This window comes from Oryzias melastigma, linkage group LG9 (assembly GCF_002922805.2).
Source record: "Oryzias melastigma strain HK-1 linkage group LG9, ASM292280v2, whole genome shotgun sequence".
NCBI lineage: Eukaryota > Metazoa > Chordata > Actinopteri > Beloniformes > Adrianichthyidae > Oryzias > Oryzias melastigma.
In genome coordinates this window covers 21,683,222-21,700,993 of record NC_050520.1, presented here as the reverse complement: position 1 = coordinate 21,700,993, position 17,772 = coordinate 21,683,222, and the positions used below count along the sequence as shown (strand labels likewise).

The window sequence follows — 17,772 nt, the reverse complement described above, 5'->3', positions numbered from 1 at the left end:
TATCAGATGTCTTTTAATCTGCCCCAGCTATGTCATGCAGGGGCTTGTCCTTTGATACTGGTTCCTCCACATTGTCCTTTGGTTTGCACTGGGTTGTAGTTGTTTCATCCTCATTCCAGACTCTAGACGTTAGATTTGGGAGAACCATCTTTGCATTGAAGGAAGCTTTTGTATCTTGACATTATTGGCTACTGGTTGGCTCTCATAAAAATTATTGCAAGTATGCATAGAAGTTTGTCCAATGGCTCAACTGTCAGGTTACAAGAGGGAAAGTCCTATTGAGAGGAACATTTCAAAACACAAGTGCATGTTTGTGTTTTTAATGTTTCAAAGGGTTCACAACATTACACGTCTTTTCAGAGGACACTCCTCGAATGCAGTCATTGACCCACACAGAAAAACTTACAGATACACACACACAAACACACACATAAGCACGCAGCACACGGTAATGGCTGTCAGGGGGCCATGGTGAAAGTAAACAAGGCCAGATAAGCAGAGAATCAGAAGGACGCCAGCTGCACATTCTAATCTCTTTACATTTTCTCTTTGTTCTATTGAACTTTTATCTTATCTTGGGGAACGTCTTTTCTAAGCATTCCTTCTCAGACTCCCTGTGTCTTCCTCCTTTTTCCTCTTGTTTTTGTTCAAATTCTGCAAGCTGCATCATACCAATGCACATTGCACAGTCAAAAGGCCAAACACACTTGATTTGATGTCGCTCAATGACCCAGGGACTGAAAGGACGAAGTAAGAGAAAAACCCTGCTGTTCTCTTAGACATTGATACACTTCATTAACATTTCATAAGGTGTAAGCTTTATTTCTAAAATACTCCTACTGTGACTTGAAAGGTAGAAATAGGGAGAGCCACACGAAAAAGACGATGAAGATAGCACAAATTCAAAAAGAAAAAAAACGGATGAAGAGGTCTTCTCTGCATTCTGACAGTGGAGTTGTCAACCACAAGGGGTTTGAGAAGAGTAGGGTGTTTGCAGGGGGTTATGGGTCAGCAGTCTGGGCAGACACCCTCCCCCCGTGGCACCCACTGATCAGCCATGGAGGAAGGCCTCATCTCTCAACTACAAACAAACGCCAGACTGTCGGAGCAACATGTCAAAGAGCTTTTAATTGCTTGTTCCTGTCTCTGTTTCTTCTTCCCCTGCTTTGCTTATCCATAGTCACCTCTGCTTTGAGTTTTGTCTCAGTTTTTGTTTCTCTTACCTGTTTCCCTTTCATCTCCCATTTTTTTTCTTTTGTCTACAATGTTTCATTTTTTATATTTATCTTTTATTTGCCTATCTCACTTTTTACATGAATCATCATTTAAAGATGTTCTATTTTAAACAAAAAATACATAATTTTCTACAAGAACTTCAACTATAAACCATTTTTTATGTCAAGCAGTTCTTCAAAATGTTTTGTTGAAGCAAGTTATTGTTTAGAAATATTATTTGATTGTTTTGTATTTTATTATAGTCTTCAATAGATCTTTTTCTTTGCATTATCTTCTTACAGAACTGTCAAAACTGGGTATCGAGTCCTGAACCTTTGGACACCCCCCTCGATTCCATGCTGCCAGACTGCCCCAGGCTTTCTGCAGGTATGTATAAACACATCCTAATAGTAATTGCTACTATTGAATAAAGTTTTCACACCGATCTTTTTTTCCTGAATGTTGTGGTCTCATCATGATACTGAATTTAAAAACAATGTAAATGTACAAAAAACTATTTGGAACAGAGCTACATTTCTTTTTTCTTTGTTATCTTATAAACGTCATATAAAATATATTTTTTTTAAAATATAGGTAAATAGATGTTTTTGCTGTGACTTTAATGACTGAGATTTGGAGTCTTGGGCTTTGCAAATCAAATCTACAATTTCTCATGAGCAAAATTACAATTAATGTTGTTAGACAAGCTTTCTATGATGGTAGCTTTTCATGGACTATTCTCATATTCTCCACCTTGTTAGTATGATCTAGAGTATGTACTAAGGATATTTTGAAACTATAGATTGAGGTAAGATATTACGTTCAATTTTAGTTTTCTCTCTTTATTATACACATTCTTATTTCTCCCCTTTTTACTATTTTCATTTTAATAAAAATATCAGAAAGTCCCTTGTGGATGAGTTTTGTGAAATCTGGTGTCTATGGTCAAAGCTGATGTAGAATAAACTTTTGGTTAGCACTGTTTGAAATCATAGCATTTTTGTCTATTGCAAAATAAAGTAATCACAAATGTGGGTCGGTGATGTTTTTTGGTTTACAACAAAAATGAGTTGAGGTTTGTGTTCAGCATATGAAACTTTTAAGTTAGTTGTGCATCATTCTAATGATAATATAAAGTAATTTATTTGAAGATGTGTGCTTGTACTCATGCTTCTGGCCACTGCGTAGCTCCAAGCCCTTTTCAAAACAGGCTTTGACACAAGAATGGATAATCTAAATCTAGGTTAAATTGTGTTAAAAGACAAATGCAAAGACTTTATATTGCTTACGCTGCAGAAACATAAACTTTAAAATCATATCGATGTCTGTTTTCAGTGGCTCCTTGCTTTTCCAAGCACCAGTCTGTCTCCTGGACTCATTAATCCTTGCCTGCTGTGTTTTGCTTCCTGTCTTAATGCCCTCTCTGTGGTTCACTGGCCTTGATGATGTCATGTCCATCATAAGAATGTGTCTTTAATGTAGGATTAGAGATGAAAACTGTAATCCTCGACATGACCGTTGATAAGAGATGATGATTGCTGTGTTGTTTGAAGCGTGACACACTCAAACACACACACATACGGGCTTAGACCCAGACAACAAAGAGGTCACCCTTAAACTGGAAATGAAATGTCATTTTTCTCAGGTATTATTTACCTGTTATTTATTATCCATACATGCATACCTAAGCATAATTGTTTGTTCATTTAAAACCCCTTTTAATATTTCCATTCTTTCTTTTCTGACCTATCACTTGTGTGGTTGTACTTTTTCAGAATGTGTTCACTTTAACGCTTCTCAGTGACTTTATGGTGAATGTGTAGGTCATTTCATACATGTGAGTACATCTCTGGCATTCCTATCTCATCTTAGTCCTTAAATGGCTTGTTCCACATGGACTCATGTGGGTGGGTGGCCTGAACATCTACCGGTGAATCAGCTTCTTGAAATGTCATCAAGCCTTTAACAGAAAATCAGTGCTGTATCTCCTGTTCAAATGTCATTTTTTTTCTTTCTAGCCTGTCTTTTCTCAGTGAATGCTGTCAGTCAAAAGACAGCGGTGCCTGGGCCAAAAGTTTTGCCCTTCCTAACATTGTTCAAACACTGACCTGTTTGACACAGTATCTAACATGTGTGCACTCCTGACTTTTGCTTTGTTGACTTTTGCTACTTTAGCTAAATTGAAAAGAGCTGGGTATCAAGCCTGTTAACAGAGCTGCCAAGTCTGCTTGTCTCTGGTCTTTTGGTGGCAGCCTCTGATGTCAAAGGTTCGCTCAGTCATCTTTGTGTCCTTGGCAGCCTTGCAGGCTCACAAGCAACAGCCATTGTGGTGAGAGTTACAGAAGAGCAACAGAGGTTGAGAGAGGGTTGAGGAAAAGCTGTCAGGGCATCGTAGTCCTTCACTTCAGTCAGCACACATACCGCCATGACTGCTGTTGTCTGGGTTGCTATGGAATTGGTATGTGTAAGTGTTGTAATCAGGACTGAAGATAAAACCGCTCAGCAGCAGATAACAGACTGGTGAATCATTGTTGTTGTACATGACATGCATGTGCACATATGCAGAGACACACATCAAAATGTGAACCACTGTTCTTGTTTTGCCAGACTGAGCAAGGCCTGAGGCAAAAATGTGACTGCCGTGAAGAGTGGCATATGATCAGACAGACCCACACTCAAATGTCTGAAGGCAAGCAAAATATTGGGTGTGTATTGGTTGTGCACCATCATGGGAGAACGGATGAATCCCACTATTGCTCCATTCTACATCTGCTCCTTCTTATTCATTTCCTTTCTCTCAGCATCTTTAAGTGTGTAGTACTATATTTGTAATCCATTTAATAAAAACTAACCAGGTCGATCTGGAGACTAACCATGTCTACCAGCCAGTCTACCAGTCTAACCCTAGCTAAAACAGCAGAAAAGATATAGCAGCAGAGCTTCTGTGTCATTTTGAATCATCCACAAAGTGATGCTTGATTTAATGATCAAAGCATTGTCAAACAGTCTCATATCTTCTTCTGGTAATCTGGTATATTTGTAGTTACTTTTATTTCAACCAGATTCCAGGACGAAGGGAAAGTATTGTAGCTTTGACTTTGGGAAAAATAACATATAGGCTACAATCAATAGATGACACATAAAACAAATAATAAAGGAAGTAAAGCAGATATGTATATAATAAAAATTAAAATTGGTCAAATACATATGCACACTCATTGGTAAACACTCAACTTCCTCTTGGGTGATTACTCATTGTCCAGGCTGATTATTAATTACACAGAGAGAGCTCACTAAAAGTAAACACTGATTAATGGCTAACAAAGGTAAGTTAATGTCTTACCTGTACTTTAATTACTTGCCCTGTACTTGTACAAGAGTCCTAGTTCAAAGTAGCTATTAACAATTATGTACTATACAGAAAGAGGCATAGTTCCCTTTCCTTTTTTTCTACATGGAGAGGTGCATGGAAGGGTTTAACTTTTATTTTCTGTCTTTAAATAAAAAAATATACATTTTATTTCAGCAATTGCCTGACTGTGACATGGCAGGAAGTGAGGTGCAAAATATTTATTTTTGTGCAGTAATCTTAGCAGTCACTTTTTAAACTGCAGCAATTGAACTGATGTTTTTAAATGTATACAAGCAGGCATACTGACTCTCAATGTCAAGATGTTCTGTTGAATGGAATGTCTTGCTATTGTTCGACTTAACTAATTACCATCACTCCTGGTTTCAGCATGTCTGACCATGAAACGGACAATGGTCTACCTTTTATTTGTTACACTCAAACCTATCCACACACACACGCAAACACACACACTGCACAGCTATGAATTTTAAGCCTAGACTTCCTACCATCACGTTTTCCTTCTCTAACCAGTGTTTTTTCAGCTTTGTCTGGTGGAAGTCTGCTGTTGTTGTGGTGGATCACATGCAAATTTGTGTGCCTTTGTGTCTATGTTTTGATATGTATTGCAGTGTTATCTTAGCTCAGCCAATGGATGTAGCGCTTGTGTTGCAGGAAATTGTCAGGTAAACTTTGCTGGACTGAACTGTGACCTCTGACTTGACTTCACTCCAGCTGGATGAGGGTATTGTCTGGGTCATTCTGGTGATCGGCAAAATCAATACAGCTTAGAAGCTGCTGATGTCAAAGTTTGGGTTTTCTATCAAGGGCAAGTTAGTGTTAGTTTGGTATTATCATTTACCTGATTTAGTAGTTTCATAAAAAATGGGTTTATTAGAGTTTTTTTTTTTTTTTTTAGAAAAAAGACTGCACAGTGTAGTCATTTAGGTAAGATTTCTATTTTAACTATTGACATGATACCTTTTTTTGAAAAAAAAATAAACACATTGTATGACAACAAATAGTATTTTTATTGCAACTGTTTGTCTTTTTATTCCTAAGTACATTTGCTCAAAAATATTGAAAATAAAAGCAAAGGTAAAGGTTGACTGAAAATATGTCCCTAATAAATCCCCAAGGCATGAGTAGTAAATTTTCAGTTTTCAGTTTATAATGACATGATCACTTGCAAGCTCACCAAAGACCCAAAATACTAAACAGTCTTTGCTCAAGTAACTTCTAATATTTAATAGTGAGTTTCCCAATATTTGAATCATGACTAGACATGGTAGGTCAAAAAGGGGGGATTTTATTCCTTAAAGTCCCACTCCAATCACTATTAAAAATGTATTCCCAATGGTCTTTTAATTATGATTATCATATTTAGGAAAAATCAAAGAGACTGTGTTGTTTACTAGGACATAGTTTCTACAGAATGGCATTAGTTTATTATAAATTCTCTGAGTTGTGAGCAGGACTGTTGGCGTGGAGTGATTCTGCCTTTGTTTCCCATTATCCCTATGTTTAAACTCTCTTCTGCTTGCTCACAGCCTCTCACGACCCATTGCCGCTGTAACAAAAAATGGCAAGTAATATCAAAGCTATTCTAAAGTTCCAAAACTGTGTACTAGATTTAGGAGATACTTACAATCTCCTAATGACAATGAAATTTAAGGAAAAGTTGAATGGCCTTTTGCAATTCATTTTCATACTTCTTTGTAAACTGTTATCAATGTTGGACAGCCCAAATGAATTGTATTTTGTTGTACTACTAATAAAGTTTTCAGACAAAAAAAGGATACGAGTCAGAAAGCACTAACGTGTAATACAAATGAGAGGTGATTGTAATTACTACAAACACATACACAAAGTTTGTCTGTTACCTTTTCACAATTTAGCCTGATAACTTTTATTCCTAAGGCCCTTTTCATCCTGTTTCTAACTTACAGCCTTCTAAGAACAAAAAAAGAAAAAAGAGGTGAAAACAGCCTGGTATGCATAAATGTCCAACAAGGTTCATTAAACACTTGCACAATTGGCTTCAATACACAATTTTTATAATCTCGTTATCATCTTGGTGCCAGATTTACCCATAAGGGCTATTGTGTATTTATTCTGTTAATTTCTTGGATTTGTCCATTTGTTCTTCTACTTTGCACTTTGTACCCATTTAGAGCAGCAAAATCTTTAATAATAACCTTTTTCTCTGTTTGATCTTTACTTTTGTTGTTTCTTCCCACTGCCATACTTTCTTCCCCTTCAGCTAAGACTTTTTTAGTTGCCCTTTTCTCACATACCAGGTATAGCTGTTGTTTTAATACTTTTGTTTGTAAAGAAATTGTTGTCTTTGAACAGATGTTTCTTGTCAGTCTGATTTGAGGCAATTTCTTTTTTGCATTCCAATATAAATGTCACTGAGATGTTACTTAAAAACACACTTAATACATGTTTTAGATGTTTCAACTAAACACCAGTGATGGTAGCATATTGTATTACTTTTTCCATAATAGCATTTCTAATCTTCTTCTGTCTGGATCAGAGATCAGATGGTGGCGCTAATGTGCAGGGCTATGCATCGTGTCACTAGCTGCTTTGGAATTCTCAAGCCTCTTAGCTACTGTGGGTAGTGTCCACCCTTAGTCACTCAGAGGGCATCCCCAGATTAGTGCTTTGGCGACATGGATCTCATTTGCCCATATGGCCCTTTTCTCATTGAGTCGATATGTGATTTAATCTGCCCAGCCTTTCCCCTGACCTCGACATGTGGCAACTACTTATAAAAAGTCCATGCAAACTGTGCATATGCATTATTTGTTGACAGTCGCACCAATGGAATCAAGTTAAAAAAAAGATAAGAAAAATAGTTCACAGTGTATTAACATTTATTAGAAGACATTCCTATATATAAATGCTATTTGGATTGTGATACGTTTAAACAGAAATATGCGTTGCATTCAATTTGTATTTTGTTTCATTTATGATGGCTATGCATTAATTTTGGATGTCCGACTTGGTGTAGAATAAATCCAATAAGCTCCAAAGGGACACAGCAAATCCTAAGTGGTGCTAGCCTAAGGATTCTTTGCAACTGCTTTTATCCCATACTTTTCTTTGGCCCATATGAATATAACAGGGTTTCTGTCAAGCATGTGTCACTCCAGTTTAGTCGGTCTAACCACTGTTTCAAACCAAGCAAATAAAGCTTAGCAACATTTTTCTTAGGGATGAAGACCAGGAGTCCATTATGCTGGGAGTTGAGTGGGATATGGCAAAAAATAAACCAGTTAGACTGATCACTAATGCTACAGACAAACATACTTCTGCCACTGCATGATGGGGAGGCATTGGCAAAATCTTTAGGAATTCATGCTGCTGCCCGATTTAAAAAAAATTGTTGGGGTGGTCATGAATGTAGACAGCAGCCGTTGGCTCGTTTTTTATAAAACGGTTGGTGGCCTGTGGTCACTTGACATTGACGTCCGCCATCCAGAGACGTTTACACATAGTCTAGTCAGAGCTGCTGCCGGCTGGTGATTCCAGCTGCTGCCAACCTGTGGCTGCCCAGCCGTCACCCTATTTTATAATGGCATCATCCCCACCTGTGACTGGACTGCCACCGCGCAACTTCGAAATGTGCCCAGGCGGCCACTGACCTATATCAACGTTTATGGAAATTTGTCTGGTCGCTGTAAAATGTTAACTTTTTCTTAAACCCTTGCGGGTCCCTATGAAATTTGCTTAAAATTTTGCATTTAGGTCACCACACGGTGGTATTTTGAGATATGTGACCTAATGAATGGAAACATTCAAGCACTAGCCAAACCATTGGGTCATCCACTTTGGGTTTTTGTCAAGTTGAAATCAAAAGACAACAATTCATATTCTTCAGAGTTGGCCTTTTTTATGAATTCTTCAACAATAAATATTCATATATTGTTATGGTGATCCCTTTTGATACATTCTTCTTATAGAATTTTTAGGGCCTATAAACATAAATATACTCTAGCTATATTAAAGAGAATTGCCATCAAATTTTGAATATACTGCTGCTTATCCCATAAATACATGTTTATTACAAAACTTTCCAGGAATACAAAACTTGTTGCCAAAGATTATTGTGGCCAAAAAAAAAAAAAGAAATAATCTACCTAAAAAAATTTATTAATGGTTGTGCTTTTTTCTATGCATATACAATGAGGTGTGTGTGACAGATGAACCTTAAATATATATTTTAATTTTCTTGTAGAAATAGAATAGCCTGTTGGTAGTCTATGAAGCAATAATAATAAAATGTTCCAAGTTCCTGTGGTTATTGTGCCAGAAGATAATGAGATAGGCTGTGCTGATCCCTTACTGATGCAATAGCTTTTAATCCTCAACCCTTCTTTTCTCTTCCCATACTAAACAGCATCCACTGACCATCTTTGGCCTGTCACTGCTCCCGGTAGCACAAAGTAACCCTTGACCCGTGTGTCATCTGACTTTTGAGCTTTAAATGTGGACTGGAAACTGAAACAAAATGATAAATAAGCAAATTGTCTGTTATGTAGCCTAAGTTGTATGCTTTGTGTAGGGTTTTCAAGGGGATTTTTCTGGAAATAACTGTGTGCACCATAGCAATTCCTTAATGAATGTTGTTTTTTTAACTCTAGAATTTACAGGGGGATTTTTTTTCCAATTAATACAGTTTTATTTTATTTTCTTCTGACGTGAATACATTTTTTACAATGTTCTTTATTAATTCAGTCTTTAATGACCTGTTATTCCTGCACAATTTGATAAAACTGTTTTACACTTGGGTGTCTGCCCTCATAGAGAGAAGAATGCTGTGAACAGCTATGTTATCAAGTTAACCTAAAGACAGACTGGTTATCAATTTTGTGAGCCTCTCAGGCTAAACTGCACATCCAGTGGAAAAAAGCCACTCCAGTGTGCCCCTGCTTGTCTATGTCCTGGTCAGCTAGTATCTACACCTTCTACAGGGCACACCTTCTATCTAATCAACATAGGCAGGCTGTTCACACACATACACAAACACTGAAATTGTATGCATACTAACAGAGTCACACAACACTGACATTGTACAGCTCTAGGGATGAGACCTGTTTAATAGTGCAGTCCCCTGGTTACGCAGCTTGGATGAGCAAAAATCATTTAAAGCATTGCAATGCTTCATTTTTTTTTTAGTTTTTACAACTTACTTTTCAGCTTAAAATCATCAGAATTAAGTCTTGTTACAGACTTAAGTTTTGTGACCTGCTTTGCAAAGATACTACATTTGTAGAATCAACTTTCTGAAGTTGGTGATGTTGTGTCCATGTTCAGAGAATTTAAGTTGTGAAATTGGTCGAAACTGCTCTTAATGTTTTGTAATCCTCAATGTTTTTTCTAAAAGTCATTTTATGTGAAGTAATTTTGAAACTGAGTAAGAAAAGAGCTGCTCACAAAAAATAAAAAATGAAGAGCTCTTTCAACATGACAATGGTGTCTGTGTTGCTTGTTTTTGAACGCAGCCTCAAATATTTTTTGGCTTGAGAGGCAAGTAGAAGTGTAACAATTAATTCATTCTTTGATTTATACTCCAAAATCCAACCAGATTGATCTGTCTGAGGCAACTTGTTTATCCACTTGACCTATATCTTTATAAAATTGTTTCACAATGTGGTATAATGTTCTAATGATGTTCCGGTTGTATTATTTTTATGTGGAAAAAGAACAGTGAGCTAAAATTGAATGTTATGCCATCAATTCGTGTTTACTGGTTTTATTTCACACTCATTTAATTTACACTTGATTGTTTTGCAAGAAGTACAAGGAATCTAGAAAACTTCACCTGCTCTGTTCAGTAACCAGGTATTTATTTCTGTGACACACTGGTGGATTTTTTTGGATAAAGATGTCCTGGATCAATTTTAGATCATCAAATGAACTAATATCGACTATGAATCATATCGGGAACTCCAAATTATGATATGAATCGAATTGTTATTTGAATGAATCATTTCACCATTAGAAGCAATAATATTTTAGATGCTCTTCAGATTAAAAATTCAAGATCTGAAAATCAGAATCTATTTTGACTAGATTTTACTCTCCTTTTGTTTGGCTTTCTTATTTGCTCTTTGTTTGACCTCAAGACACACAGCACGGTTCCCCTTTGTTCCAAGTGTGCCCTTTACACAACATGTGGCCAGAAAACAAAACGCCAACCAACGGAAATAAATGACCAAGGCAGAAGAAATGATTCAGCTTTCTGTTTGTGATAGAAACACCCTTAGAAGCTCTAAATGAGGTCGACAGCAGTCGCTACGGCATAATCTAGGAGAATCAGAGGAAGTGAACTGTGTTTGGCATCAGGCAGCTATCATGTTGTAGTTAGTATAGCTAACATCTCAGATGAAGAAGTGAAGTCTAGGTCATGTTAAAAATCTTCAAGGGTCTTAGTAGGTAAAGGTTGGAAGCCAAGCCGTGCCCCCTCCCTTGCCTGCGTATAAGCTCATGTCGAGCTTGCTCAGATTTGCTGAAATCCGGGTTGACCTGTGGCCTTGAGGTGTTGCAGCCAGTCACATGTCAGGCTGGCTCCCGTGGACCAAGTTGAATGTGTTCATATCAGATTGTTTTAGTAGTTTCTACTCAAGAGCCGTACAACTCAAGAGATTTAGTCTTTCACACTATGAGGCTTTTGACATAGATGTTACCTTACAGCTTAAAGCCATGCTTGGCATTCCAGCCCTTCTCTGGCCCCAGGATCAACCTTTTTTTTTCTGCTACAATGTCAGGTTCTCAAATCTAACATAAAAATAGTGTTAAGATGAACAGTAGAAAGGAAAATAAGGGATAATTCTAGATATCACAAAATAATCTTCCTTATAGCAGGATTGGTGTAAATTTTCTATGTAAAAATATGTTTTTGGATGACTGTGTTTCTCCCTGCTTTTATTTCTTGTTCCTCAGAAAGCCTCTAATCCTCTAATGCAAACGTAATCTCTTTTAATGCACTGATGATTATTTCTAACATTTTCATATCACATTTTGTGTGTATTTTCATGAAACAAAAATGTTTCTTTTTAATGGCAGGGTGCACCAAAGAAGGAGTCTAATAACGCTTGATGCTCATTCTTTATCATGTGCGCTGTGCTACCAGGTTTATACCTGCTGTTGGCCTTTCACGTTCACACAGCAGGGCCAAAAAGCTTCATTAACCATCTAAAATTGCCCATGACTCTTTGGCGGCATCACTAACAACCTCAGTTGATCTTGAAACAAAACTTAATATTTATCATGTACATATAGTGCTCACAATATTTTCTCTCAGAATAGATCTGGTCTTTGAGGAATTATGTAAAACAAGATTCTATAAAAAAGAAAAAAATAAATAAACCTTGTGAACTTTGTTGTATTTCATTTATCCACTATGCTATTTGTGGTGCTTTTCATCTCTTGAATCCTGTCCTAGTTTCTGAATCTTGTTTTTTTTTTTTTTTTGAAAACATGAGCTAAGCTGTGGCGCGCAAGCTATTAGGTCGCTGCACTGTTTGCCTGACCTTTGACCAGTAAAATCCCTTCTGCTCTCTGGTAACCCACCCCCACCCCCCCTTTCCACATCTGCCCGTCTCATGCCCTCCATATTCCCACAGTTTCTTGGAAATGATATTTCCGTGCTTGGGTCATCCTCCTTGTCTTCCTCCATACAGTAATCCTATTTGCTCTGTCATGTGTTGGTGCTCACAGATGGTGTGTGGTATGACATTCAGCTCATTTACAGCTGTTTGGAGCTCAGTGGTTGCATTGTCTCTCTGAAATATCCCAGAGAGGGTGGTCCTGCATAAATGTACAGTTTAACCACTCAATCATGCGGGCAGATGTTACTGTAAAAAAAAAAAGGAAAATTCATTATGCAGTAAAATGCTTGTCAGGGGCCTTAAAAACAGAATAGGATTTTCATGTGCGGTTAGTAGGGTGCAGGTTGGAGGCACAGCATACATGCTCATTTATGTGACATGAGCAAGAAGACAGAGAGAAACACAGCAGGGTGAGAGGTCCTTGGCGGTGGTCCAGTAGTTGGCGTCGTGGTGTCCGCATTTAGTTCTAGCTGAGTGCCCCTAGTGGGCATGGCTATGCTGCCTTCACTCTGACCTCCTGAGCTGGAACCAAAGCTGGTCTGTTTCACCAATCCCTTTGATGTTTCCATTTCTTCGGTATTCGACCCTCCCGTATTTTGGAAATTCCTTTATACCTAAGCTGGGATGTGTTGGAGCAAATGTATCATCACAATTGTAATAGTATTTGATGGTAAAAAAAGCAAAGTGGGAAATCCCTGTTGAACTATAACTATGTTTTTTTGTTTTGTTTTTTCTACACTTAAACAGATGCTTAAAAAACCATTGATGTAAAAAAAAAATGGTATACTGCTGTCAAATGTTTAAGAAATTGCGCTCGGCAAAATTACCTTATTTAACTTCCTGTTTGCAAAAATAGGCTTACGAGATCTTGTGAGATCCATTTGCAAACATAAAATAATATTTTCTTTCCCCCCAAATAGTGTGTGTTTCATTCAATAGCCTGTTTGTACAAAATGCATTCTGAAAAACTGTCAAAGAGTTTTTCTTGTATAACTTCCTCTTTTGGCACTTGAAGAGCTTTGGTCATTCCTGTGGCCTTGACTCTGACTCAGACTCTGCCACTGTATAAACAGTCATTATGTCAAGTTTTGTGGACTCATAGAAGAGGAAAAATACGTTTGCAATGACTTACTCGAGCCTAAATTCTGCTCAACACTATTTACGCTCTTTTTTTCACTTTGCTACCACCACTCACCTCCTCTTTAACATGTAATTTAAGCACTTAAAAGGATTAGACACCTCTACTAACAGTATAGAACTTTTCCATTGACATAATGCATAATTGGCATTTATTTGCAGTTAAAGGTAATCAATTAGAGTCAAATTGATTCACAGCTCATTTTTTTTAGGTATGCTGCTTACATTAACACCTTGTGTGATCCAAAAGTAGTTTTACTGGATTTTAGGGGGTTTAATTAGGAAATTCCACAAAAAAGACATTGCTTTGAAAGAAAGATGGATCTTGAAAAAGTGTTGAAGCAAAATTTTGGAGATTTGGCAAAATATATTAATTCCTCTTAGACAATCTAGCACAACGGATCAATACTCTTATGTTCCAAGTTGTCCAAATAGTTGGAAGTTTTAATTGCACTACAATTAAAAATCCCTGAATGGAATTGAAATGTGAGTCCAACTAGTGTTTGGACAAGAATTTTATTGGTAACGTCATAAAAAAAAGGTATTTATAGGATAAAATTTTATAAAACCACTTGTATAGAAACATTTAGAGTTGTGTATTTTACTTAATCAAATAGATGGTTACGGTTAACCACGTGTATGTGGTAAAATAGTGCCATAGTCAATGATCATTTTAATCTTGTTCAAATTGCACAATCCACTAACTAATTGTAACTCATATTTTCACTCTTTTATTATTCTCTAAGTCACACAAAATTTTAATTATTCACTTCATATGCGTGCAAAGCACAGTTTAGGAGACATAGTTCACTCTATATTTATTGATGTCTATTGAAATGCATTTTTAAGCTTAAATAATACACATACTATCTGAACTTCAGTGTGAGAAGGAAAATGAAGGTTATAGATATTTACAGGTTGCACATAGTAGGTTTAAGATTAGATATTGATGCAATGGGACCCCATTGACTGAACCAAAAGCTTGCTGTAAACTTTCAAAGGTTCTTGTCCAGTTATGACATTTCATGCTTGTCTCTCCTCAACCGTCAATCAGCTGTTATACTTGTGCGATTTTTTTTTCTCCAGTTCTGGAGTCAATAATAGGTTAACAAGCTCATGTTATTATTTTGAATTCCTAGATACATGAACTGCAATACTCTAGTGGACATTGACATATTGCATATTTTAACCTCTTGAACCATTTTTTTGCCTCCTTTTTTATGCAGACTTCACCCTAGCTACATCCCACACCTCCTCTTCCTTTCCTTCACTCCTTTGTCTTTTGCATTCTCCCTGTTTCTCCTCTTTCAGCTGGAAGGCAAACTGCCAAGTCATTTTCTCTCAGCGACAGTGTGAAACATCCAGCAGGCTAGAGTTTGGATGATGTAATTTGGGCTAAAAGCTGTGTAAACACTGCTGTGACCTTGGTTTTAGAATTGTCAATAGGGCTGGGTTGGAGAACAGAGAAGAGGATTGTGTGGGATTGAGAGCAACATGCCCTGGCTATGATAGCTGGAAGTCTCTAGCTGACTGACTGTTGTGATAACCTGAGATACCTTGGTCTTACATCTAACCCAAGCTACACTCCTTTAACCATCACTCACTGCTCCTCTCTTTTGTTGTCAAAGCTCTCTGCTCACCTCTCCTCCACTTCTGTCCTCTTGATACTTGTACACTTACCTCCTTTTGAGTGCTTGTTATTGCCCTCCCCTCGTGTTCTTTATACCCTTGTTTTTTCTTTTCTCTGACCCTATTCCTTTTGTGTTTGATAGCAGTATCTCTGGTATTCTCTCTGCAGCTTGTCAAGTGCCACCCTCATTTTCTCTACCTTGGTGTTTTTTTTTTTTTCCTTGTTTGTTTTTTTTTTCCTTCTGACATCTGTCCAGTGCAAGTTGTCATAAGCTCCAGAGGTCAATGCAAGTAAACACTGTGAGACAGGCACAACAGCAAAGAGGTATTGATCTGGTTTGGTGGGGAGATTTGTCTGGCTTCCAAGTGGATCTCAATCAGGGTTATGACCTGAAGGTTTAAACAACATCATTTTGGATCCATATTTTGGCTCAGGTTAGAGCAAAGACTATCAGTTTAGAAGTCAGTTAGGGCTGATGTGTGGAAATATATTTAATTTTTTAATCATTCAGCACTTTTCTTTTAGGTGGTAATGAATATTTTACGAACAAAAATGAAATCTGTTCTCTTGACTATTAGTGGTGGCTTTTAACTCTCTCAGTTCATATTTAGCTAATTATGGAGAACCCCTGTGATAAACGAGGGATTACGTTAAAAAAGAACTCATAATAGGTGAAATATGTGATGTGCAGATGTTTAAAGGCTTTAAAACCCCTCATTGCATATTTTATGCAATTTTATCATGGATATATAAACCTTTTCACACTTTTATTTCTTGTTTAAATTCTCTTGAAGTTCAAAACTCCACAGAAAAATAAGTTTTATTGATTGAAGAAATCTAAAAGAATTCTGGATAAGAGTTGTGGTATGGAGCAGATTGATTGACAAGGTCAACAGCCAATCAGGACACAGAACACAGTATATAATAAAAAAAGAAAAGAAAAATAGCTCTGGAAAAAAATACAAAACAGTGAGACCGTGAAGCTGCGACATAGGTCTTTAGTTGCATTCCTGCTGTATGACTTTACAAGAATTTACATCAAGCATTAAAATAAATATTTTTAGTATTTTTGAAAAAATGCTGCACAAATGATCCACAGTTATTGTTGTGCTTATTTTAAGTACATTTTTCACTTGTATGTATTATACAGAAATCATTGTTTTCTTTTAAGGTTAACCTAATTATTTTCATTCTGTGAGGTCCAATGTCTGCTACGTTCATTCACTTTAATATTACATTTAAACTTAACTCTCCACTTGATTTACTTGAAGCCATTGTCAAAATTGTTAATCAACTTTGTTAAAATCTTTAATTAATATTTTTAAATTAGAATGTAGTCACTGAAAAAAAAGAAGAGTAGACCTGTGGGCATGGGCTACTATTTCACTAGGTGAAGCTAAAACTTGCTTGGAGCTGATTTTTGAGAATACCCAAACCTGTCCCACGGTCTCCCACACCCTGGCTCGCAGATGGGCAGCGATTAATCAGCGAGGTAACTGTGAAGTAGTTTGCAATTATACTGGAAAGCTCTGAGGCATGCTAATTGAATCAGAAAATTAGCAACAGCTCTGTACTGAGCTCCAATAGGCTAGCTGAGTTTGCAGCAGGTGCTAGTTCACTCAGCTGTGGAACAAGGTATTTAAGTCAAATTAGAAGCAGCAAAATATTCCTTAAGATGGAACTATCACATTTTGAGCTTATTTTTGTCTGCCTGTGATATCAGGTAAAGGCTAAAGATTGTAGTCTAAATGCAACAAAAAATCAACCACTATCATGTCAATAAAACTACTCAATAAGGCAAAAGCAGACCAGGGAGGATATTTAAAATGTATTACTGCTAAGGAGTAGAACATTGTTCATTAGTGTACATACATATATATATATATATATATATATATATATATATATATATATATATATATATATATATATATATATATATACGTGTGTTTGCAAATGATGAACTAAATTGTTTTGTTTCTTTTCTTCGACCTGTTCTTGTTTCATTTTCTTTTCTGAGCTTCTCTTTCTACTAAAACTCCCATCTTTCTATATTCTCTTAGACCCAAAGGTTTATATGTTCACGTCTCTTTTTGAAACAACTCAAAAAAAGTGTTGGGAAAATTAAAAATTGAACACTCTTCTACTTTTGGCTATGAGAAGAAAAGAAAGAATCAGGTGTGTGGAAGACCGTGTAAGAAAAAAAATAAAATAGGGCTTTTTTCATGGAAGGAAAATGTTAGCTTGAAGACTTCAGGAATTTATTTTCTGCCTCCTGAGCCTTAGCAGTCCTTTTCAACAACCTGACACTGACATGTTTTTTTAAAGCACAGACTGCATCAGATACAATACAAAACATGTAGTTCAGTACAAAATAACGTACTATTTACATGAAAATTATTTTTACACATTTATGCATTAAAAACTCTTGCATAACATCAAACAATATCAAAGTTTTTTTTTTTTTTTTTTAAATAAGTTTGTTTGCAGGTGTATGAACTGTCCTTTTGTGTGATTCTGTGATTAAATTAGTGCAGTTGTTGATCTAGACGAAATTTAAGATTACTTAAATTAGAGCTTTCCCTTCCAGCAGTCCAGAAGGATCCAGGTTAAGCTGATCATAAAACTAAACACCATTTTAGGATTTCTGTCCTTTAATTGAAAATATCTTTTGTTTCAAAGACTTCACCAGCTTTTCAAGTACTGAATATTATCAAAACAGAGTCACTGCGGCTGTTTTTTTATGCCAATGTGAGGGAAATATTTTCACTGCAACAGTGGGATTGGTTTAAGTTTATGTACTGAAACTCATCCTTTCA

At 36.6% G+C, this 17,772-nt stretch overlaps 1 protein-coding gene across 4 annotated transcripts in view; it reads left to right on the top strand.

The window, feature by feature from the left end:
• The window catches only part of fam172a (family with sequence similarity 172 member A), a 146,155-nt gene that overhangs the window by 97,308 nt on the left and 31,075 nt on the right, over positions 1-17,772 (top strand). For all 4 annotated transcript variants that reach the window (XM_036213588.1, XM_024275667.2, XM_036213587.1 and 1 more), the window contains one exon: positions 1,518-1,602. In XM_036213588.1, coding sequence (XP_036069481.1) covers positions 1,518-1,602 — 85 coding nt within the window. The remainder of the gene's footprint in view (positions 1-1,517; positions 1,603-17,772) is intronic.